Genomic DNA, 26,021 nt, shown 5'->3' with positions numbered 1-26,021 from the left:
AAAGGTTGCAAGAAACAACCATAGACGCCCTTAATAAAAGAAGCAAGCAATAACCCCCTCTTGGACCTTGAACTTACAACCCTAGTACTCAAATAGCCAGTACAACCTGAGCCTGCCCCCACCCACAACATCATATGTTTTCAACAATAATCAACGACTCAGAAATCCTTCATTGTCGTCTGCTTCCAATGTCAATTTCTCCTACATTTCTACTAACCAATCTAAATTCAACCCGCCACTAAAACCTCCAAGTAAAACTCTACCTACCAAAAGATTGTCATATTCGGAGATGAAAACCAAAAGTGAAAAGGGCATGCGTTTTATTGTGATGAAATGTGGTGGCTTGGCCACAAATGCAATAGGAAGAAATTTCACATGACAATAGCTGAAGCACTTAAGGAAGAAGAAGAGGTTCTTGGAGAATCAATATGCCAGAGGAAGAAATTGTAGTAGAAGGGGATATGGAGTTGTTAGTGCATGCATTGACATGCATGTAAGCTATAGAATCTCATTTTTGGTATAATCACAATGAATGTCTTGAAATCCAAGTTATATGTTAGTGATGATTGTCTTGAACTCCATGAATATAAATATCAAAAGTTTTTTTGCTCTTAGCAGCAAAATATGTCAATTAAATTAAATTATAATTGTTTAGGTCTTTTGTATCCAAATAAGAAATCTAGAGAATTGTGCTCACTTCCTTGAATTTTAGCTTCACATGTTTTGTAATTTATGGAGCCATCCATTAGAGCCAAAGTCAACTCCTAAAGATTTTTCCTTCTCAACTCAAAAGTTACTAGAGCCATAGGGGTATGCTTTGAATTCTAACTAGCGAATTTGTATGTGGCAATTTTAGACGATGCTGGTGATATATAGTAATTAATAACTTACTCCTTTTTTAATTGCTAAAAAGGGAATAAGTTCTTAATAACTGGATTGTCAAAGCAACCTAAAATTTACAATACCTTCCCCAAACCCTCATCGTTGCTATTCCTAAAATGCTAGCCTTGCCGGGCGCTTGTGCATAGAACCAACCCCTAATGGTAGATGTGTAAATCGGGTTGTGCCGTGGCCTGACACGATTATATGGGCCGATGGGCTGTGTTGGGCTTGGGGTTTTAGATCAACAGGCTGGGTCGGCATGGCCCACACTATTGTGTTGTGCTGCCCAATGGCCCATGGGCTGGTCCGGCCCGGCTCAACCCAAAGGCTCGCAGTAGGCCACATTCAGCCTGTTCGAAGAACTAGCCGTTGGAGACCCCCCCAACTACTAGTTTCAACTTTTTGGGTTTTTTTTTATTTACAGAAATGCCTCCCAACAACTATATAGGGGTATTTATGTATTTTGACTTTGGAAGGAGATAAAATGACAATAATGCCCCTCAAGAACTATATAACAACTAGTTTAGGGGGTATTTAGGTAAAGTGATAAATGAATTTTAATGACCAAAATACCCCTTCCAACAACTAAAAAACAACTAGTCTTTAGGGTATTTTAGGGAATTAAATTATTTTCAATTATTATAAATAGCCTTATCCTCCACCATTCTCATCACACCAATTCTCATACTCTCTTATACTCTCTCAAATCTCAATCTCTTCTCATACTCTCTTATACTCTCCAATTCTCAACTTAATTCAAGTTTCAACAAGAATGGCTTGCTTGGGTATCTCAAGTTAGTAATTTGGGAGATTTCAACAATTGAAATCAAGTTGAAATTCCGATTGGAAGTCCAGGTAAGTGCAATTAAATTAATTTTTATTTTTTTTATAATTAAAAATGGTCGGCTCCTCTTCTCGCTCTTGACACTAATTCCCCAACGTAGTCAATGTTTAGTCGCAATATGATAGTGTTAGCACCAATATGGATGTTGTAGATATTACTTACGTTCCCACCCCTAATATTGCTACTAGAGTTAGGGGAAAGAAAAATGATAACACTAGGTTGATTAGCCCGGTTTAGACAATATTTAGGAGGTTGAGGGGAAAGGAAAGATAGTCATTTGCCAAAAATGTAGGAGTGACTTTAGCTATAGTAGTAGTGGTGGTACTAGCCACTTTGGCAGACATTTGAAATGACATTTAATGAAAGAAGAAGAAGGGAAAGAAACATCACAAGCACAAATAGGAAGTGGTATTTTTGGTATTTTTAAATATTCTCAAGAAAAAACAAGGCAATAAGCCAATAATTAGCAAAATATATTGTGTATGTTGAACATCCATTTTTATTAGCTGAAGATACTAAACTTGAAAAATTTTTACGTAGATCTATAAATATATATATTCAACATAAGTTATATTTGTGTTAACGATCATTTTATTGATGAAAAATGGCTTTTACATAAAAGAAATTTAAGTTTCACTAGGCTCGAATGGCCACATACTGGCCCAATTATTATTGTAAGTATTTTAAATACTTTACATATTTATGGAATTGAAAATAAACATTTTTTCTATCAGTTTTGATAATACTAATAATAATGATTCAGCAATAAATATTTTAAAATCTCAATTAAAACCATTTTTAGATGGTAAATTATTTCATATTAGATGTGCATGTCACATTTTAAATTTATGTATTCAAGATGCTTTAAACATTATTTCTCATCATATTTCTAAAATTAGAAATTGTATAATATATATTAAAAGTTCTGGAGCAAAAAAACAAGAATTTAAATATTTATGTCAAAATTATGGTTTAAAATATAAACATTTTGTATTAGATATTCAACATAGATGGAAATGGAAAAAAGATGTAACTCCAGTTCCTTCAGAAATGGTAAGATCTTTGGCGCAATAAGAAGGGGTTGATCCGTATCATCTTGACTTGGTTTTGCTTCATCTCTTTTTTTAACAATACCGAGTTGGGTTCTTCTCCTACCCGTATTGAATTGAACTTGTTGAGAAAAATCTTCTTCACGTAAAACCTGCTCGATTTAGACCAGGAAAATCGTACGAATTTTATGAAACCATGTGCTATGGCTCGAATTTGTTGTCAATCCTATTTCCGGTAGGAGCAATTGACAATTGAATCCAATTTTTCCCATTATTTTCATATCCGTAATAGTGTGAAAAGATGCTTAAAAACAAATTCTTAGTGATTTTTATAATGCAAAAGTACCACACGATCTTGTGCTTGAGGAAGATTGAGAAATGACAATTTGTATAAAAGATTTTTTACAAATTTTTTTATGATGCAACTAATGAATTTTCAAGTGTTCATTACTAAATTAGATGTCTTTTAGTTAATCAATTATTTATAATTAGAAAAAGTTTTGCAAAATATAGGAAAAATCCACAATTTCAAAGTATTATTAAAATAATGGAAAATAATTTTAAAAAATATTGGGAGAAATTTTCTCCCCTTTATTGCTTAGTTATAAAATTAGATCCTAGGATTAGGAAAGATGGTTTAGAAATTTTACTTGAACCATATTGTGAAAATATGAATATTGAAATTGGAAATAAAATAGAAGAAGTTAATAGTTTATTATTTGAAATGTATAGTTTATATGAATCTCAAGTGGGTGGGCATAAGAAATTTTGTATAAGTACGAGTTCCACTTCTTAAATAGCTAGTTCTAGTAGTGGATTAGACAAAATTCGGTCTTTATTACATAAGAGGTAGAAATCTACTATTAGTTCATTAGCAAGTTCATTTATTGAACTTAATTTTTATTTACAAGTAAGTATTTGTACTTTGATTCATGCGACGACGAGGGATGGGATAATTTTGATATTTTAGCCTGGTGGAAAAGGCATGAAAAAAAAACTATCCAATCCTTGCTGCCATGGCACGTGATATAGTAATCCCTCCGGTGTCTACATTTCCATTAGAGTCTTGTTTTAGTGCAGGTACTAGGGTGTTAGATGACAAGAGAAGCTGTATGAATGGTGAAAGTCTAGAGATATGCATTTGCCTTAAAATTGGTTGGATGCTAAGGATAAATTACAAGACAAAAGAGGGCATGGCATTACACTCGATGTTTCATCTGAAGCAGATGATGGCAATCAAGGAGATGATTAGATGAAGATGTAGGCGGAGGTGGAATTTGAAGAAAAATGATGAAGTTAATATTTTTATTTTTTTTGTATACTCAATATTTCATTATTTCAATTATTATAATTTTTCATTTTTTAAAATTTATGTTTTTTTCAATTTTATTTATATTAGTTGTTATTTTTATCAATAATGTATTTTTTTAATTTATAACTATATTCTATTTTTATATTTTATTTCATTTTCTATATTTCATTCATCCATTGTCCTTTAACCATTGTATTGTTTAAATTCAAGAAATAAAATTCCATTTTTCCAATTTGTTGTCCATTTTGTATTTTGTTAAGTATTTTTTAAATTTCTTTATTAGATTTTTTAGTTTTTCAATTTGTTTCCAAAGCTCAAAGGAATTATTAAATTAAGGAAAGTGAAGTATTTTAGCAAAAAAATAAAAAATGAAAATGTCAAAAAAAAAAGTTTGGCCCGATCAACTTAGGCCCAAGGCTTGACCCATAGCCCAGCTTGACATGGGCCAACCCACTACATAGTCCGCAGCTCGTCTAGCCTGGCCTAGCATGGGCCCACACGGGCTTAAGCTATGGATCATGCTGGACTGACCCCATGAAGTATCCCAAGGAAAGGAAGCAAGACCCAGCCTGGTCCGCACTTTGCACAAACTGCACGTGGGCCATGCCATGTCAACCCAACATAGCCCGGTTTACACCTCTACCCAACGGTTCAATTTTGGTGGCATATTCGTGCAGCATGGGCCCCCGTAGTGGGTTACACCCCCAAAGACTTATGCCACCTTGTCCATGTTTGAAGAATCATTGTCCATGTGTCCATCAATGACCGACAAAGCTCAAGATAAGGACTGATATATATATATACATATATATATATATATATGAAAGAATGGGAGGAATTATACCTGATCCAAAGATGTAGTATCTCCCAAAGTTGGCATTCATGCCCAAAGAGGATACCAAGATCCGCTCCTGCTGAAGATGACACAGCTGTATGTGGAACGGAACCAGCAGGGTGTGTCCTACACATTGAACCCTTCGCAAGAATCCACTGGAAACTCTAAAGCACCAAATCTTTTCAGTCTTTTTTGCAAAATTGATGTCAAGAAACAATTTCTTGATTTCTTTTTTCTTCAAAGATCGAATCTTGTAAGAAAGAATGGCAGCGGCTGGAGGAGAACTCCTGAGACGAAGATGGCTGAATAGCTTCTCTTCTTTCTGGAGTCTGTATGAGATCTAATCTCAATTCGCAGTATGCTTTCTTGCTTGCACAAAACCCTATGTTCAAAATCTGATATGTTCTCTCTTAGGGTTTCTCCTCTTTTCTTCTTGATTAAGAAACCTCCTAATTAGGAGTTATCCCAATCCAACTCAGTATTTGGATAGGGGATGATCTTAATCATATCTGCAGACTAAGTTAGCTTACTCCTGATCTTATCAGGAGGTTACTAGATTCAAATCTGATTTGAATTTGGTCTCCCAGAGTGGATAAGGTTAAAGGCCCAATCATTTTCTAACTTTAATCCCAGATACGCCCCATAGATGGGTGATCATATCAGTCTAGCTTGAAATGGGCTTTTGGCCCATTTAAGTGTTCAGTGCTTAACTAGTTTCCAATCTGCTACCCAGTTGGGCTTCTTTGTATGGCGTGGGACCCAAGCATTGATCTACACACCAGCCACATGGGTTCGGCCCAGCCTTTGTATGGCGTGTTAGAAGGCCCAGCCGAATTCACTAAAAAGCTCAGTAAACCCTTGAGCACATCACATGGACCTTATGTGCCCAACACTTACATTAAGTGGTCCCTGGGCCAAGCCATCTTATAAAAACCCAGGGATTGTGGGCAGGTGCAAGATTAGCCCATCAAGTACTATCCTAAATGGTCTTACACTTAACCTCTCAGCCCTTAATGATCAAGCACTACCTGACAAGAGAAGACCTCTCACTCGGCTGCAAGGAAGAGTGTCGCATTCTCTACTCACATGTATCCTAGGAATTAAAACCATTTGCAAACATTTTGAAACCGTACATATATATATATATATATATATATATATATATATGTATATTAATTTTGCAAAACAAAATTTCAACGATTGAAATCAACTGCCGGCAGTTTGGTTTCCATCAGAGAGAGTGCATTCCCGATCATTACCTTTGTCTGACAAAGGGGCTGATCCTGTCACTATGACCACCCACTCAAATGAATTCTCAGACTGTCCCAACATACCCAGGTTTTGATCCCCGCTAAGGATCTCACTGATTGGCATATCAAAGACAACCCAATCCGACACCTAGTGAAGTGTCATAATCGAGTCTAGGGGTCAGGTGTAACTTTTCAGTTTTGCCCATCTGTCTCCAAGGTCTAGGGCAATACTGGAAATTTGGTCCGATTCAAGGATTCGAGTAATCCCATACTGCATGTGCCTTGGGTCTTACCCTAGTGGCCAAGACAGGCCATCCCAACACTTGGTGGCACACCAATATCAGCCTTAACAGGATAAATCTCCCCAGACTTATCTAATGGTTGTGAACACTTAAAACTAACATGAGCCTCTATAAGTGTCCAGTTTTAGGGTCTTACACAGAATTATACTAAACAACATGAATCAAACATGCACTTTATTTATTTACACTAGATGTCAAAAGTACATCAAATTGGATTGAAGCTAAGGGCATACAAAACTTTCTAACAATATATATATATACTAGCGGTGACCTGTGCGATGCACGAGATTTATTAAGAGAAAGCAAAATAATAGAAAAGGGTCATACACTAAAATACCCCTTATAGTTTTATGGATTTACTAAAATCTACCCTATAGTTAGCATTTTACTAAAACATCACTTATAATTTGCAATGGATTTAATCAATCTACCATTAGATGATAGTGGAAAATGACAATGTTCACCCTAATGTTCATTTAAATAAATTTAATCACAAGAAAATAAAAATAAAAATACCATTTTTGCCCTTAATAAGACATGGGCAACCACTCTATTTGCTACATGTGTTCTATTTTGTTTTTTATACAAAAAAAGTGTTAGGAGTATTTTTGAATAAAAAATCATGGGCCTAAGGGAAAAACAAACACTCCTTAATGAAATTGTAGGCCTAAGGCCTCGACCTTGATTCTGAAATTAACCCCTATCCCCGATCCTTGACGGGATGGGTTCCCCGTCGGGATCCGAATCCCCAAAATGTTTTCAAATAATAGTAATTTTAAAATAAAAAATTTTAAACAATAAATAATGTTTTAAATATGTTTTGATATATATAATATAAATAATATAATAGTGTATTTAATATAAATAACACTTAATACACACACACACACACACACACACACACATATATATATATATATATATAAATCGAGGTTGGGGTGGGGTGGGGACCTCAATTCCCATCCCCGACCCCGACCTCGATCGAGGATTCCTATTAATCCTCGTCCCCACCCCCTCCCCTGCCCCACCAAAACAATCCCCATCCCTAGCCCCATTAGGTCGGGGAAGTCAGGTACCCATTGGGGATGGGAAAAATTGCCATCCCTAAAAGTGTGTTCTAATAAATGACCCTAATAGAAACACATAAGAGTATACAATTGTTTTATATTTTTAACTTTTTAAATAATTAATAAGTATTCATATTTTATATAATACTTTTAATAAAATTTTTATAATACAAAAATAACAATAATTAATTTCAGTTAGGTTTATTTATCAAACTGATGAAACCAACCAACCTAATAAACTTGACCCGAGTTAGTCGGTTTTCTAGTATTTTAGGTTGGCTTCGATTAAAAAATTTCCCAATTCGACTAAGTTGGATCAATTCCACTTTGGCCATTTGTAAACCGACCAAAAACGAATGACCTAACCATGTATATATATTAATATTTTATATTTTAAATATGAAAAAGTGGGAAAATTCCCATATTTCTTAGTCTAAAATGTTTTATATCATGAATCTAATTTTTAAAATTATTATTTAATAATTGCGCTATAACTTTTTAAAATTAAATTAAATTTTTAAGTTTAAATCTTTTGAACAAACTGACCAAACCAAAAAATCGATCCAAACCAATACAACTTGAATGGGTCAGTTTTCACAAAAGGTTAGTCAGTTTTAGCTGACCAACTCCCTAACTTGACCAGGTCAATTTGGTTGGCCAAATAGCCTACGGCCACACCGAACCAACTCATGAACACTCATAATTTTAGTTAAATTAATAGTCTTATCTCTAATAAATAACAATAGTTTAATCTCCCATATTATTGAAAATTTATAGCAAAATTACACAATTATTAAAAATATATTGATAATGAAAACTACAATAATTATAGAAATTACAAAAATACAATAAGTATTAAAAATATATTAACTTAGTCAATAAATAGTATAATCTCAAATGATAGTTTAATCTCTACTAAATATTAATCAATAACTTATAACAAAAACACAATAAATACAATAAGTATGATAAAATAAATTTAAAAATTTTAATAATAGTAATTTAATCTCCAATAATTATTGAAAGTTTTCTATTAAATAACTTAAATGAAATATATTTATACATACTTATTGAAAATACATTTATCACAAAATATAATAAATATTAATTTTAGTATATATAATTATATAATAAATATAGATTAAGAGTTTAAAATTATAATTAATAAATATTATTTTTTTGAAAGTTATTTTCTCGAATTATTACTTGATATAAGTGAAATTAATTATTTACAACATTATGTAAAAATATTAAGTTATTATTAATTTCAATATTATGTTATAATTATTTTTCTATTTTTTAGATTTTTTAAATTTATTACATAATTTATTTATTTTAACTATTTAAGATATATTAATGTTAAATATTTTGTTATTTAAAATATTAAGTTGTTTAAATACTTAAATAATATGTAAAGTTTGTAAAATTTAAAATGTTAATTATTTATTTAATTTAATTTTCCATAAAATCATAATTTATACTATGATTACATAATGTCATTATTAAATTTATAACATATCAAATTATTATTAATTTAAATATTATGTTATAATTATTTTTCCACTTTGAAGAAAATTTTTTAATTTATTACATAATTTTGTTATTTTAACTATTTAAAATCTAGTTATGATAAATATTTAGTTATTTAAATATTTAAATAATCTATAAAATATTTAATTTTTTTATTTGAATTTTATTTATTTAAAGCTATTAAATATTATTAAATATTTAAAAAACATTTAAATTGATAATTCAGAAAACATAATTTAAATTGTTAGTACATAATTTCGTGATTTATTTTGTAAAAATATAAATTATTTTTTTGTGTTTTTAATAAATATTTAAAGTTATTTTATAATTTTGTTAGAATATTTAAATAATTCTTAAATTTTTTAACCCAAACTTTCTTTAGATAGATATAGATAAAAAGTACGGGAGAGGATAAATAGGAATTAGAGATAATTTTGGAGAAAGTGTGGGAGGTAGTTTAGGAGTAATTTCAGGAGAAGAGATTATTTAGGTTATTGGGAAAGTGCATCTCATTAGTTGTTTAAGAAATGACATAGAATGAAAAAAATAAAAAAATTCAAAAAAATAAGAAAATAGATAAATAATTTCTCTCAAAGGAGAGACATGTTGAAATGGCAGGACCAGGTAGGCCCATCTAGATGCTCTAACAAAGGACAAGCGACTAATTATAACCCCCAGATCGAAGCGGGAACTACTCCTCACAAATGAGCGCCTCACAAATACATCCACCATGGGAGCATCTCTCCCATGAATAATAACTAATAAATAGAGGAGATATTCCCGATGCATGATAGGATGTGCGTGTGAGGAGCAGATATGGTCTTCCCTAGATTTCATTAGAATGAAATCACATCTGCAGCCCATTTAGGTGACAGGTTCTGCTCCTCACAAATGAGCGCCTCACAAGTACATCAACTGCAGCAGATCCGGTCTCCCCGTATAGCCGTTCCACATGTACATTTTAGTGTGCATGAAGAAAATGTGAGATTAACTTTGGCTGTTGGGGCAATAGCATTGGCCGTTGAGTGTTGAGACAGTTTCTGGGCTTGGCACGTTGTCGGCAGTTCACTCATTCATGCCTATACTTTGTTTTTTAGTAAAAAAAATAAATATATAATTATAAATTTATCCATTGTCATGATAACGTGGCATTTCCAAAAATTCTATCAAACATTATACCTCCAACAGCTAAAGTTCATCTTCCGAATTTGTCGGTGGGAGATTTTCGCAATACACAGTTTGGATATGCTGTGGGGCGCCCTCTAATGGAAGCAGATGCGAATTCTTCCTTGCACGAAGGCAGAAACAACCCAAACAAGTAAATAAATAATAAGGCCCAATAAATAAATAAAAAAGGTACAGTGATTGCAGTACTCCCGCTACATCAACAGATTTCCCGCGAGAGCTGATTGCTTGGAGAGTTGGAGCTTGAAGAGAAATCCGTACCGCAGTAGGTTTCCGAATCAAAGAGAAAGGGTAAAAAGCAGACAGAGGTCGAGAATAGCGGAGAAAAGAGTTCGCAAGCTGCTTCTTCTTCTTCCTGTTCGGCTTCATATCGGAGTTTAAATTCTCTGTTTGTCGACAATGGGAAGAGGAAAATTCAAGGGCAAGCCTACGGGTCGAAGGCAATTCTCAACTCCCGAGGAGCTGCGTAAGAAGAGTTCTTTCTCCCTCGCCTTTTGTTCTTTCTGTTTTGTTTGTTTGACTTTTTCGTTCGGTAGAGATATTAGGGTTCGTTATTTTCTCGACTGTATTCTGTATAGTGAATTCTTTGTGTCGTTGTTGAAATCTTTAGAACAAATTTGATATGTTTTTGTTACTCGAATTTACTGATGATTTGGTACAGAAGGTACATACCTGGTAATAAGCCATGATATCCGAATACTGTGGGAAGTTGATCGGGTTACTGTGATGGTTCAGGAACAGTGTAGATTCGTTGACTAATGAAGACATTAGCCTACTTACTATGATTTCCCATAGTTCTTTTACTTTTTTCTAATGTTGCCTTATTTTAAGAGGTGGTTATTTAATCCGAAAGGAAATATAAAAGGTGTTTGGGTCTAGTAAGTGAATTTGTCCGTGCTTCCTTTATGTAGAACTCTCCATTAATTTGAACCTTTTCGTTGTATTTGTTATATAACGATTAGATTTGATATTTCGAATGTAAAAAAGAAGTGTGGAACACCTGGAGAAGAAAGAGAAAGAACTCTGCATTTTCTTTGTTTTTCACTTTCTGTTTTTGAGGGGCAGAAAGAAGTCTGAGTTCTTTGTTATTTTTCTACTGGTTCTTGCTCCATGGCTGGACCTTAGGTATCTAAGTCGGTGCTTTTGTCGTCTAAGATTGCCAAATCTAGATCTCAAAGGGAGTAGTTCTTCTAATTGCAGATTGAAATACATTAAATAAAGGTATACTATCTACAATAAAAATAAATAAAGGTATACTATCAATCATGAATCATTCTTAGTTGTCTTTTAAGTACTTGAATGATCTTTTATTTTTAAACCTCTAGAGAGAAAAAATAGAAGTACATATTCATCTGAAGGAAAGAAAAAGAGTTATCGTCAGCCCTTACTACCATTGGTTGAAGTTGTCTCCTACTTTAATTTGGCCATGGATGGAGTAGCAGCAGTAGCTCTGTATTTAATTGCTGATGATGATAGGCGAAGTCTGAGTACTGTGGCAGTGAGATGGACCCATTGGGTGGTGTGCCAAGTATTATTTCAATGCCATTGTCTGGCAATTCTGTTACTACTGGTTGCTTCTAATAGCGACTTCTACTCAATATTGAATTATTGGTGCTTTGCTCTTTCCTTTCATGTGGAAGACCTATTGCTATTAATGGAATCAAATATACAAGGTGTAGTTGGGCAAGGGTATATACTGACTGTTTACATTGTTGCATTCGTGCCTATAGGATCAGCTTATCAGGCAATAGGCTTGGAGAACTTGTTGTATATTCCATGTGATTTAGTTGTCACGTCCCCATGAGAGAAGTAGGACACCTTGATATGTTGTAAAATTTAGACGGGCCTACTAAATAAGTCTGCTACTTGTTGCAATAGCTTGAGTGCACCAATGCTCAATATATTGTTTATTGCATTATATGATATCGGGAACCTTTATATTACCTACTGTATTGGTGTTGGATATAGTACTTTCAGATACTATACCAAATACTATATGGATATTTCTAGATGTACTCTATAGCATTAGCACTTCTAAAATATGTAAAAATGGTATTCTTTAACAATTTATACTTGTATATTACAAAAAATCTGCACATGTTAGAAATTTAATTAAATTTGGTATGATGTAAGTCTTGAGAAATGACAGCTTAAAAAACTAGATATAAAGAAATAATATAAGCATATTACATGGGATACTTATACCTGTATGTGTCTAGGATTTTAGGAAACGAAGGGTTATATCCCTGTTTCCCGTATTCATGTCCATGTCCATATCTGTGTCTGGGCATCATATCTATGCAAGCAAGAAAGGAAGTGTACTTATGCCCTTGGCTTTTGAGGCTCTTCTTTGCTTGGATGCTACTGTGTGCCTCCATATTGCTTGGACAATGAAATAGATATCCATGACCTTTTGCATTTCTTTTTGTTTCTTTTTGAGTACCAATCTAGATGATTCAAAATTCTTCCATATGGAAATAAGGTAAGGTGCCAAAAGAGTCCTACTTGTGTCTGCACCCTATGTTCACAGGAGCTTGAAATGATTTTTTATATGGCCAAAATAAGAATTTCTTTAGGACACTTTTAAATTAAAATATTGGTCTGGACGGCTCATGTAACTTGTGCATAGCTCCAATCATGGTTTCATATGTAAAAAAAAATCATGGTTTTATATGTCAGTTAAATTTTGTGAACTCTCAATTTCTATCAAGGCCACTCACCACTGACACCATATGCGAAATATATTGCTATTTATTTTGGGCACAATTTAGTAATTTTATCTGAAATTTCACAATTTTGTTCATTTATTTTTCCTGAAATTATTGAGTATAATTATAATAATATAAAACCAATAACATAAATTTAAAAATACTAAATAATTAATATTTAATGAAAAGTTTCATCTGAAAGACCAAAACTAAAAAAAAAGTAAGGGTCCAAATGGCTGAAGATTTTGAAATTTAAAACCTTGGCTCCAATATAAGGTGAGAGTAAACATGGTCGATCCAGAGGCTCTCTTATGCAGTGGACACAGCTTTGCAAGAACAACAACATGAGTCAGGGATAACATCAGGGTCATGGGTCATGGTCCCCTCAAAGTTTTCAAATGTCTGATGCTTTCCTGGTTTCTTTATAACTGTTGCCAGAATTCAATTTTTTTTTTTGATAAGTGAAAGGAATTTTATTAAAAAAAAGAAGAGGTACAATGATAACTGTACAGTTATTGCCAGTAAAGGCTTCCCAAAGAGAGGCGTGAGGTGCAGCCTCTCTCAACAGCATAAAGCAAATACAGTTACAACTGTGCCCAATACAAATGTGCCATAATAACCTCTTGCTTACCCAGAGTATCGGCAAGAGCATTGGCTGTCCTCACCCAGTGAATTCTCAAGGTCATGTTTCTTGTCAGCCATTTAAATTTCTTCATCTCATTTTTGTAACCCCAAGTTATAGCTTCTGTTTTCTTTAACCACCCTACCACCATATTAGAATCATCCTCAATTACCAACTTCTCCAAGTTCAATTCATTTGCAATTTGTAATCCCTGTAGTACTGCATACGACTCAGTTCTAGAAGAGTCTCCCACCCCCACTGGGCCTGAAAACATGGCAATGATGTGTCCTTCCTTATTCCTCAAGAGGGTGAATCTAATACGGTGGTGGGGTGGTTAAAGGAAACATAAGCTGTAACTCAGCTTTAGTAGAGTCTCCCACCCCCACTAGGCCTGAAAACATGGCAATGATGTGTCCTTCCTTATTCCTCAACACTCCCCCAACTCCGGAAGGGCCTGGGTTACCTTGGCTGCTTCCATCAAAATTCAATTTGACAAAATCTTCCGAAGGGGAACCATTCTGAGAATGGTTGCCAGAGTTACATATGCACTTTGAATTGCCATCTCTGAAAAAAAGTTGATAAACTCCTTAACTAGGCACCCTCATTAAGGAAGTTTTTTTAAATAATATCAATTTGGTTCATTCCAATGATGTTTATGTTTATGTCTTTGTTTTTTTTTAAGTAATATGACCCCCTCAAAATTTTCAAATATCTGATGTTTTCCTATTTCTCAAGTGTTACCAGAATGCCATATATACTTTGAATTTCCATCGCAAGGAAAGGGAAGTTGACCTGGGCCCCCATAATTTAAGAGTTCTAGATTTAAAAAGAGGGGAGTTATGAACCGGACATACAAGTTTCCAGTTGATAAAAGACGATGTGTCACTTTCAAGAGACAAAAGGGCACGTGAAGGAAAAAAAGTGAAGTGGGTCTGAGAGTTTATGAGATACGGCAAAGATGGTAAGAATCAGACTAAAGAAGTTGATGTGGAGAAGTACGCTGGGTTCAGTGGCAATTGAAGTGGTGATGAGACTGGTCATTCTATTGGGACTTGCAATCTTAGAACCTGTGTCTACTGAGGTGTGTGGTGATTCAATTTGTCAGAAGGATACTCTTTTGCCTTTAGTTGTGGGGGTCAAGGGTGGGTGGTTTTGAGGGAGGTATTTGTAGTCTTGTTAGTTCTGAGGTCTTTCTTTTCCTTCCTGTGGGTGATTGCTTATCACCTCTCTCTTGTGCTTTTTTTCTCCTATTTATACATTTCTTTTTTATTATGAAAATATAATTTAAGGAAGCTTTTTTGGTTAAATACTAATTTGTTTTAAATAGTATCAATTAGTTCATTCCAATGAAATTTGTAAGTAACCAACTTATGTGCTTTATTTATAAAATAAATTTATTTATTTTATATATTGCTGTGGAACTTACTATCTTGTCTTGGTCAGAGTTTTCATTCAGGTTTTAAGTAATCAATTAATCAATTACAAGATGCAATGCTACACTAATTACCACAGCTGATTACCCAATAAGAAAACTTACTGTTTTGACATTAATGCATGACTCTTTATTATTGCTAGTGACTACAAAAGTAGTAAAACCATTTACCAGTTTCAGAGCTAAGTTTCATTATGTAAATAATCGTTACTTACTATGGCACCTGTTATAAGGTGTTCACTAACTTCATGTATCTTTTCCCTGTTTTCAAACATTGCAGTTGCTGGCACGTCGACTCGCCCTCGCACTTTTAAACAAGTATTTCTCTATGCTTTTCTGAATAAACTATGTATAAAATTCTTGGGTCAACCTTGTTATCCTTTCTCCCAAACAAATGTTGGACCTTTATCTTTGTGCATGCACTAGTGGTAACTACTTGTTATATTCTTCTTGACTTCTATTGTTAGGCTATGATTTTTGGGTTTGTATTATTGTTATTGTTGTTATCATTAGTATTATTTTATTATCATTTGTAATTGTAGCTGTGTTCATGAAGCTGCTATGCCACTAGTGTTATGCTCTTGCTTTGATTTTTCTTTTCTCTAAATTTGCCTTGAACTCATGCTGTACTTAGTTATGTACCAAAAAACTAAAAAAAACAAAAAGATCTATAAGTACAATAGGTAATTGCAGGCTGTAATATTGTATCATTTAAAAGAGTGGTGAAGAGATATTCTCTATATATCTTGCTTTCTCTCTCTAAATTTTAGTAAATCCTCATTTGATCTGGTGAGTGATATAAATACATGCCATCTCTGCATCACTGTTGGTGACAAAAAGATTTCTTAAGGTATCTCTGTTGAGCTTGAGGCTTGATGTGGTTTAGGAAAACTTCTGAGCTGCTTTTTTAGCATGTTGTAGAGGCTAAATTCATCTCCAGCCTATATTATTATGAACTTATGATAATCATATTTTGCATTAGCATAATGGTACTGTTTATGTTTCTTAATCATCTGTTCAAAAATAATCCCCAGAATTGTTTTTATGAAATGATCTATGTTATTCATCCCAAATTCTTAGTTTTGCCTTTTTTGGTGAACTTTCTTCATTTTATTGGTTTTCCTTTTCTCTATTTGGGTATAAAGAGAGCATTTTTTTATATGCTTAGGAAGAAGCCGAAGAGGAGGAGGAAGAAGAATCTGAAGAGGAGAAATCTGAAGAAGAACCTGAGGTCACCACTGTTTTACAGGCCATAGTTTCCATGATCACCTTGTTTTTATTTTTTAAGTGCTGTCAGTGTGTATTTAGTATTTATATTGTTTCTCATTATTTTTAGTCAAAATTGGCAGAAACGAAAAGGTGCACAGGGTATTATAGAGATTGAGAACCCTAATTTGGTAAAACCAAAGAATTTAAAAGCTAGAAATGTTGATGTAAGTTTGGCAAGCTTTCCTTCTACCATTTGTGACTTACCTTGATGGAGGATTTAATTATGTTAAATTATTGTATTCTGATTTTGCAGATAGAGAAAACAACTGAACTCTCAAGGCGCGAGAGGTTTGTAGATACTCTTTTTATAACCTTCTTTTGGGGGCTATTCATGCACCACCTTTTACTTTGGTTACTTGGAAGTTGGGTTTCCTGTGTTTTCTTGTTCCTTGCATCCTTGGAACTTAGAAGATATGTAACTTATTATTTTTTTGGATGAATATATAGAATTTATCCTTTTGCAGTCTTCAATTTGTTAGATGAGAGACATTTTTCATTTTTGTTTGTAAATGTGAACACTGAAGCTTTTATTAAGAGGGTTAACCTTTTCAGTTTCTTAAGATCTGATCCAAAGTTTGCTAACGGATTGGGAAAAGAAATTGTTTGAACCTTTTTATGAAGAAGGTCCCTAGAGCTAATTGCCAAGACAAGTTTACTTACTATTTTATTACTTCTCAATTGTAATTTGCAGTTTACCAAGTGTGTAACTGGAAATAATTAAGTTCCATCCATAGAGAAATGGAAAGAATGCATGAGCTTGGGGGGGGGGGGGGAATCACGATTAATTCAATGTTTCAAAATGAGCATCAGTAATTTGCAGATTTTCTGGATATTTTGTTGATTTGTTCAACAGTTTAAGCCATCTTCTGTCAAGGCCTGATGTTTGAGAACATGATGTGTAGACCTATCATCTATAAAATGTGGCACCTTGGTCCTACAGGGGAGCACATGTCAGCATAGTTAGACCTGCGGACATTTATTATTAGGTTGGGCATGCTCAATCATTCTGCTTCAAGTAAAAAAACAAAAACTTAAAAAAGTTGTGTACCTTTATTTTGGAAAAAAAAGTAAAAGAACAAAGAGAGCGAAAGAAAAACAATAGAAGGGTGGGAGAGAAAGTACCTGTTTTTTTGCATGGAGCTGCTTTCCTTCTCCAAGGACTTAGAATCTTTAGCTTTATTGTGAGGAGATTCCAAGGTTTTGATTAGGTGCAGTGGAAGTCTGGCATTCATATTGATCTCCTAACCTCATATCCTTGCATCTCATTCTTCTTTTCTAATAAACTCTTGTCTTCGACTTAAGAAAACCACTTCTTACTTGCCACCACTGATTGTGGTCCTTCCTCTCACATTTTTCACAGACCAAGTTTGTTCAAATACAGTTCTATAAAGATGAAGGTGAAAGTATAATTGTTTGATTCCTTTGTTTAGGGGTTGAGTAAATAAGAACTGGTCTCTGGTAAACCTCAATGGGTTGCGCTACTACCAGGATACCTAAAAACTGATAGGTCTGTCCACACCTGCTGTTTGCGTTTGAATTTTGGTATGGTTCTTGTAAAATGCTGACAATTCTCCAAGATAAAGTCAAGAATATACATCAACAAATAGGACTCTCAGGGATGCTATTTCTTATTAGACAATAGGACTCTCAGGGATGCTATTTCTTATTAGAGAAAAGATACATTCCATTATGGTGTCAACAGTTATTTTCCAAGTTTCTACATAATTTTTTTTTACTTTACTATATTGTAAATTGTTTATATAATTTAACATTTATTCATGGCTGTATACCTGCACCTTAATTTCTAGAGGTTGATGTTTCAGATGCTTGTAGAAACTTGAATAGTTACTATGCACCAAGGTAACACTGCTTGGTATCTTGCTGGAGTTTGGATCATTAAAGGAGATTGTGGACGTTTTGTGGTGTTCACTATACTCTTAGAAGCATTATTGCATTATTGTTGTTTTTTCTAAGGGTGGTCCACATGGTTATTGCATTATTATTTCTTTCTTTTGTATGCATTTATTTATTTTTTCTACAGAGAACCTTTAAGCTACCGTGATAGCTTCAGCAGTGAAACTTAACCGTTACAAGTTTTTCTGTTTTTGTTCTAATTCTAGATTTAACTGTTGACATTTCAAAATCTTTTATAAACCAAGGTATCACTAGGATGTCAGAAGGTTCATACGTACCTTGAAATTAGCTGGCAGAGCTTTTCATGTTGATAACTGGATTTTTTTTGGTTATATCTTCATGTTTTTATTATGCCTGTTTGCAGAGAAGAGATAGAGAAACAAAAAGCTCATGAGCGATACATGAGGCTGCAGGAACAAGGAAAAACAGAACAAGCAAGAAAAGATTTGGGTAAACAGTGTAAAATAATGGTAGAACCCCCTTTCTTAGAACAGTTGCAGAGTATTTTTACATGTCTCACTGTTTCGATTTTATATTCTTGCAGAGCGTTTAGCCCTTATACGCCAACAACGGGCGGATGCTGCTAAGAAGCGAGAAGAAGAGAGAGCTGGTAAGTCTTCATGTCTGCACCTATTCGTTTTGACATTTTGGCTCAGTTTGGAAGGAGTACAAATACAAATACATTTCAACTAATGTGGCCCATCAATTCACAGCCAAAGAACAGAAGAGGGCTGAAGCTCGTAAATGACATCGATGCTGGAAAAAAAAATTAGGTGAAGTAAGCTGTATTGCCCACTGCAAGAAATATACTCGTTATGGCCATCTGATTCACTAGTTATTTACTCGTCAAGTAATTGTCTATGCGAACAAACATTCATAAATGTGGGAACTGTTTACAATCAACATTCAACCTTGTTATTGTGCCAAAATGTTCACCTTTTTTGAGTTGTTTTCTTAATCAAATAGAATCCAAATTGAATGATTTCAGTCTTCTTGTGAGCTCCTGTCGATGGCCTTCTATCAGAAGAAACAGGGTAGCTGCTAGCATAGAATTTCAATGTGGATTGGGTGGGCTAGCATGCAACCAAACCTATCCTGATTCAACGAAGGTGCCCCCAGAGGACACAATGTATTATTGGTGTTTTGGGGAATCTCTACCTGCTGTTAAAATTAAAAGTGGTACCTTAAAAAGGTGGTATCCTCATTGGCACCGAATTTTCTATTTAAAATTTTGTTGTGGAATTTGATTCACTTTTACATAATTTTCATGTTTGAATGTTTTATTAGCCTATTGGGACCTTGCTTCGTCAACAACATCCAGGTAACAACTGGAGTTTGCAAAACCTAACTACTAGTATTCCTAGGAAGTTGTTAATATCTCCATTAATGCCATCAATCTTGTTAAATTTTGATTTCTATTCAGCAAGCTGTAGAGAAGCATGGGCAACATGCATGGCTGGTTTTGATTTGCCAAGAAAAAGCCTACCCGCCACAGCCAAAAAGAAAACTTCATATACAAATATTCCTTTTATAAGATGGGAGAGCTGCTTTAGATGGACAAATATTCCTTTTCTAACATGAAGCTGCTATCTTTAGGGAAATGCATGGAGTTGCCAGCAAATCCCAACCGTTCATTTGATAGGAGATTATCATGATTACAAACTTGTATGTTGTATCCCGTCAATCATTGGCCCGGTTTGCCCCATATATCACTTGTCTTAATTTATTTGTTTTTTTTAATCTAAAAAATAAATAAACATGAGCAACAAGTTGAATATTTGAGGTCATGGAATATTCAATTCTATTTGCTTAGGCACATTAGAAGTGGATCAAGTGGAGATCATGTGAGATGTGAAGAAGGCATTAAACTGAGAAAAAAAAAAAATTCTCTTTCCTGATTAGATGAATGCATGAGACCAAATGCCTTTTCCACGCTGGTTTTAGGATTTAAAATATAATGTGCCAAGCTGGCACTTTCTTGCACTATGGTTTATTTTGAAAGTCACTTATCTCTTTTCTGATTTCTTCTCAAAGGCATCTTTTTTCTTTTTTTTTTATTTTTTTAATTTTAAAATTGTATAAAATAACTTAAGTGATCAATCACTTTTAAGAGTTTTGACACTCCTCATTAAAACACCATTAGCTCTCTCTCCTTCTCTCTCTCCATTAACTCTTTTAATAATCTATCCTCATTAATTATGCTAATCCAATACCTCATGCCCCTAATCTCTCTCATCTCCATTATTCCATTAAATTGCATAAAATTTATAAACTTTATTTATTCCATTTCAATTCAATTTAATTATATATATATATTTATATTAATATAATAAAAATAATTTAATTAATAAAAATAATAAGATAAATTAAAAACGAATATCAATTTAAAATTAATATAAAACTAATACAAAAAATTATCTAATAATTATTAGTTTTATAGTTGAATTTTATTAATTCAAAACCAACTTAAGTTTCACTAAAAAAATAAAAGATTATATAGTTAATTGAATTTCACAAGGATTTTAAATTTAATAAAAACTTTATATACTTAAATGAATTTAATTTTTACTAATTTCAAAAATTAATAAAACCATTAGTTTTATACATAGTTTAATTATTTTAAAATCAATTTAAATTTCAGTTAAAGATAAGGAAAATTATAAAAGCTTCATTGGGTTTTCTAACAATCCTATGAAATTTCCCAGTGTTTTGACATTAACAAAAACCTCCCCTATTGTTTTGATAAAAAAAGGTGCAAATACTTTCCTTTAGTTAGCATTCCAAATAAAACATGTTGATGTACTGCATTAATTTTACTTCACATCAGCCATTTTACATTGTCTATAAATAGATTAGTGGAGGGCAAAGTTGAAACTTTAAATTATGTATGATATTGCATTAGCAATGATAAGGGTATTTTGATAGTTTTAATGTCTTTATTATCGAAGAGCAAAGGAAAAGGAGGCATTTGCACTTTTTTTCCTCAAAACTATAGGCTACGTTTGGACTCAATGTAAAAATACACTGATGACGTTTTACAATGAACCAAAAAGTGACTATTGCTTTTTTGAAAATAGTGATGGGTGGAAGAGTGTAAAGTTTTACATCGATAAAATTGATGTAGTTTTTACATCGATTACCGATGTAAAACTTTAGAGCTGATGCAGATTTACATCGATTATTGATGTAAAACTGCACTCCATCCAAATGCACGCAAAACTGAACCGGAGTGTAGTTTTACGTCTATAATAATTATACCCTCTTTCTAAATGCATACAAAACCGAACCGATGTAAATTTTACATCGGTTCTTGATTTACATCGCATCCAAATGCAGCCATAGAGAAGACTTTTGTTAGGATTAAAACACAAAGGTGGTTTATAGAATTGTTATAAGAGGATTTATTTTTTTATAATTTTACCTAAAAATAATAATAAACCAATAAAATTTAATAGAAAATCTTTTCCAAAAAATAAATAAAAATTAGCATTAAGATACAAAAAAATATATATACAAATTCATATAGAGAATAGAAAATTGGTCACTCTCACTATAGCACAACTTTGATTGTGATCAAATAATCTAGACATAACCCAAAAAAAATAATACTTGAATTGAACTTAGATGAACAACATTTAATTAAAAATGCCATAGAAATCCATCTTCAATTTTACAGATAAATAAAACCCATGCTCAACAGTTGGGCTTTAACAAGATTCCAAACTTATTTTAGTAAAATACCAAACATGGCATTTTTCTGGTTGATGCTTGGACTTCGGACAAGAAAGATCTTACATGTTTCAGCTGAATTGGTAAGGTATACTTGTTTGCTCTTCCATTTGGTGCTATTCGGGCCAGTAGGTTTTTCCACGTGTCAAGAAAGAGATTATCTTTCTTCCTGTCTTCTCTTGTAGTCTTGTATGTTAGGGAATGTATTTGGGTTCACAACCTGACCAAGCTGGGTTGAAACTAACCCAGTGCAGCCCATCTCAATACTATTGGTTCGAGTTGGATTAAACGTACGGCACAGTGGCGCGCGCACAAATTCTCTTCCTTTTTTTTACCTTGAACACTCACTCTCAAGAGTTCAGTTTAGCTTGATTCAATTTGCATTTGACAGACACAAATCTAGCCAGTTATGTAGATGAAGACGTAGGGAAAACAACCAAATAGGGGCTACATTGAGAAGACTTATGGCCTGTTTTGAAGGGCTTCAGCATTAATTGAGCTGTATTGACCATTTGACGGAGCCATTTTTTAAAATTTTTAGAAGCTATCAAAACTAATTTCATTGGAGAGTTAATTTTTTCATTTTTTGGATTTTCTGTGAGACTTACCTTGCAATGCCGGAAACCATTGTAGAAAGCCCTCTTGAACGGACACCTCGCTAAACACATCTGGCTCAACAAGTCTGTTTGGGAGGGTTTTCGGGATAATGTTTTAAAAACTGACCAGGAGGCCGAACCGATTTTTCCTCTGGGTCGTGGGTCATCGGTTCGACTAGCTGGGTTGAACGGTTTAGATCATACCATGCCAGCATATATATGTGTTAACTATATATATATATTAGTAATAAATAATGTATAAATATGTTTCAGATATGTTATATGTATTATTTTATATTTAATATATGTTTTTTAATTCAGTTTTTAATTTTTTATTTATAAAAATATTAAAAAGTGCAATTTGAGGCCAAAAAAGGGTTTTTTTTTTCTGTGAAAATAGCAAGGCAAGGCACCTACGGCTCCTTATGACACATAGATCTCGAAAAGTTACCAAAAAAAAAATCACTCCAATTGGACATCGGAGTGCAAAGTTATGGCCTCTGAAAGTTTGCATGTATTTAATGTGCAACCTACGATCCGACCATCGGGTTGAATTGGCCAGGTCGAACGGTTCTTGACCGAGTCAACGGTTTTTTACCGTCTGGCGGGTCTTGACTAAACTGGACCCGGAATTTTGGTCGGGTGACGGTTCGAACGATTCAATAGGCTAGGTTAGCGACGGGTTGAAAACATTGTGTCATGATGCCACTTCACACATTCCAAGCTGGATCCACATAATTCATAAAATTTGTATTTGGTGAAAGTTTGGAAAGCCAATATTTTCATTTCGAACAAGGTTTTTAAAATCGGACCGGACAAGGAACCGTTTTGGAGATCGATTCCTGGGTTGAACGCTTGACCATCCAGTTTGAATGGACGACCTGATCTAACTTGAAAAAATAAAAAATTAAGAAATAAAAAACAACAAAAAACCGTTGCCCAGGTCGATGGTTCAACAATTCAATTACTTGGGTCAACAGGTCGCTGACCAAATCAATAGTTTTTAGCCAAAAAGCGGTTTTGGGGCAAAATGAAATTGGTTACTTGATTGGTTCCTAGTTTTTTTGGTCCAATTTTGAAAACTATTGTTTCGAACATAAGAAATAACACGTAAACTGAAGCTACTCTTGGTAGCTTCTCTGGAATAAAATTGCTAAATGACCATAGGGTCCATGACTCAATCAATAGAATTCACCTATAACGCAAAATCCCTCCCAAACAGGCCCTAAAAGACCGCTTAAATAGCTATTAGGGCCTCTTTGGGAACTGAGGTGAAGAATTAACTGCTTTGAAGTGCTTTGATATGCTATTCAAAGAAATTGAAGTGCTAGAAATGATCGACTAGAAGGGATGCAAATGGACCGGACTGGGTTCAAATATATTGGATTTGAATCAGGGTATATATGAATATGATCCGACAATGCTAATTGTAGGTCTGACCTGATCTGAAGATCCAATTGGATTTGATAAACATAGATCTGAATTCGAATCTAATGAGGAAGTTGGATTTTCAGATCAGATCAGATCTAATTTGATTTTTTTAAATAATAAATTATTACAAGAAAAATAAAATATAACAATTTAAATAAAGAAAACAAAAACTACAAATATCTTTTCAACTATTTTCATCATATATATATACATATATATGTGTTTTTTTATAAAAAATAAATAATATAACAAATTTACAAAAATACAATATAAATAATATATTTATAAATAATTATAACATATATACATGGTTTTCGAACCTTGACTCGGAGGGTCGGACTGTTTGGCCTAGGAATCATCCAGGCAATCTGTTCAGTTTTATGCCAAACTCGGTCCCTGGCTAAAAACCGTTGAATCAGTCAATAGCCCATTGATTCGGATAGTCGAACTGTCAACCCATTCAACGATTTTTGGCCATTTTTAAATTTTAATTTTTTAATTTATTTTGTCAGAATGGGCCGTCTATTCAGATTGAACAATCGAATCATCGACTTGAAAACCGATGGCCAAAATGGTTTCTGATTAAGGAAGATTTGGCCCGACCTCACAAATCACGCCATGTGGCAAAAAACAAGTAGCTCGACACTTAAAACAGCGTACCGAGGGTGCAAACACCAAAGAGAAGAGACCAGCGGTCCGAACTCCCTACAAGATGCCCGAACTCCCTACTTAGAGCTCGAACTCCCTATGAGGAGCCCGAACTCTCCCTTTGGCCCCGTCACATGAAGCGGAGACCCGAACTGGCCCATCTTATGACAGTTTGGAACCTCCCCCCTTATCCGAACTCAAGACCGCCTCACGCACTGCTCCAGGCACTTTGCTTCCAGAGCGTTGAACTGGACGAACCACACCGTACCTGACACCGAAGGAGTCCGTATCCAGGGGCGGCGCACCCGACTGACTTGGGATCTGATGCTTGACGGCCGCACTACAAACGGCCGCCTGCCACCGTCACTTGTCACTGCTACCTCCAGTTACAGAGACGGCTCTGACAAAAAGAGCAGTGACGGTTCTGCCCCAGCAGAGGTGAGGACATCCGAACTGGCAGAAGCACGGAAATACTCATTCCCAACCTGACGGGAGTCTAGGAGTGAGTGCGCGAGGTGGTTATAAAAGGCTTTCCACTCCCCCAAAGAGGAGGTATGCAAACTTTGCGCTATCTGGTTTTATCTTGCCTTTGAAAGATTCTAACTTAAGCTTCGGAGCCTTTACACCGGATTCCCCCCGGAGCTTCCTCATCTCCTCCGTTTCAGGTTCCCTGATATTCAGTTCAGAAGCAAGGTCGTTGACAGCTAAGACTGGCCGGATTGCGCATAATCAGTTTCAATTCCAAGTCATTTTTTAAAACATTGCATATATATGTGTATATGTGTTATATTTATATAAATAAATACAATAAATAACATATATATTGGGTTGGATCATCCTTGAATTGGGGGGATCCAAATTTATCCAATTTCTGACTAGATCCTAACATCTGATCTAAAGATCCAATATAAGACGATCTGAATCCAAAAATATAAAATCGAAATTCTTATCATGATCCAATCTATCTGCACCCGTAGACCGACCCCCATTTAATCTCTCCAAAATTTCCACCAAACATAACTTATATTCATGTAAGGCCCACTTTGGAGAGCCACGGCTAGTCATGGCCGTCCATTGAAAATATCTCCATATATAGGACTGTGCGAACGGTGTGAGCAGTTTGTGGGTGGACCCTACCTCCTTTTGCCCTAAAATGTCATTCACAGCATATATGACCCCATGGGACTTCGGTTTTGTTTCGTCCCGTCAGAGACTTTCGGTTTTGTTTCGTCCCATTTGAGACTGAGACTTTGAATATATCACAACATTGCAATCCATCAATATTTCTTTTTTTTTTCAGTTGAATTTGTTAAGAATTAGGGTCATTGAAATTTGGAAGAGAAGCTCTAAGATGTGTTTGACTGTCTTTTTACATTATTTGTTTCCACTTAGTTCCTTCCAATTTGTTGTTGGATT

General features: G+C 34.2%; 1 protein-coding gene and 1 long non-coding RNA gene across 3 annotated transcripts; both read left to right on the top strand.

Annotated features, from left to right (window-relative positions):
• The first annotated feature begins 10,039 nt into the window (after positions 1-10,039).
• On the top strand, positions 10,040-19,188 carry LOC148877628 (uncharacterized). Of its 2 annotated transcripts, none has more exons than XR_016098297.1 (8): positions 10,040-10,722; positions 15,299-15,336; positions 16,187-16,249; positions 16,368-16,451; positions 16,541-16,575; positions 18,566-18,660; positions 18,746-18,811; positions 18,915-19,188. XR_016098297.1 is itself a non-coding variant. In XM_088942248.1 (8 exons), exons 1-8 carry the CDS (start codon positions 10,656-10,658, stop codon positions 18,947-18,949), a joined length of 474 nt encoding a protein of 157 aa, XP_088798374.1. In that variant the 5' UTR covers positions 10,040-10,655; the 3' UTR covers positions 18,950-19,188. The 2 variants fall into 2 exon arrangements, 1 of the variants encoding a protein (XP_088798374.1); XM_088942248.1 differs by having other exon boundaries at positions 18,566-18,651.
• A 1-nt stretch (position 19,189) lies between these two features.
• On the top strand, positions 19,190-20,129 carry LOC148877627 (uncharacterized). The gene is made up of 3 exons (XR_016098299.1): positions 19,190-19,393; positions 19,489-19,522; positions 19,625-20,129. It is a non-coding gene; the product is annotated as an uncharacterized LOC148877627 (long non-coding RNA).
• Positions 20,130-26,021: the final 5,892 nt, after the last annotated feature.

The sequence above is a fragment of the Nelumbo lutea genome, chromosome 1 (assembly GCF_056320005.1).
Source record: "Nelumbo lutea isolate HS-2025 chromosome 1, American lotus-T2T, whole genome shotgun sequence".
Lineage (NCBI taxonomy): Eukaryota > Viridiplantae > Streptophyta > Magnoliopsida > Proteales > Nelumbonaceae > Nelumbo > Nelumbo lutea.
Note: the sequence above shows the minus strand (reverse complement) of the source record. Positions and strands in the feature narration are given on the sequence as shown.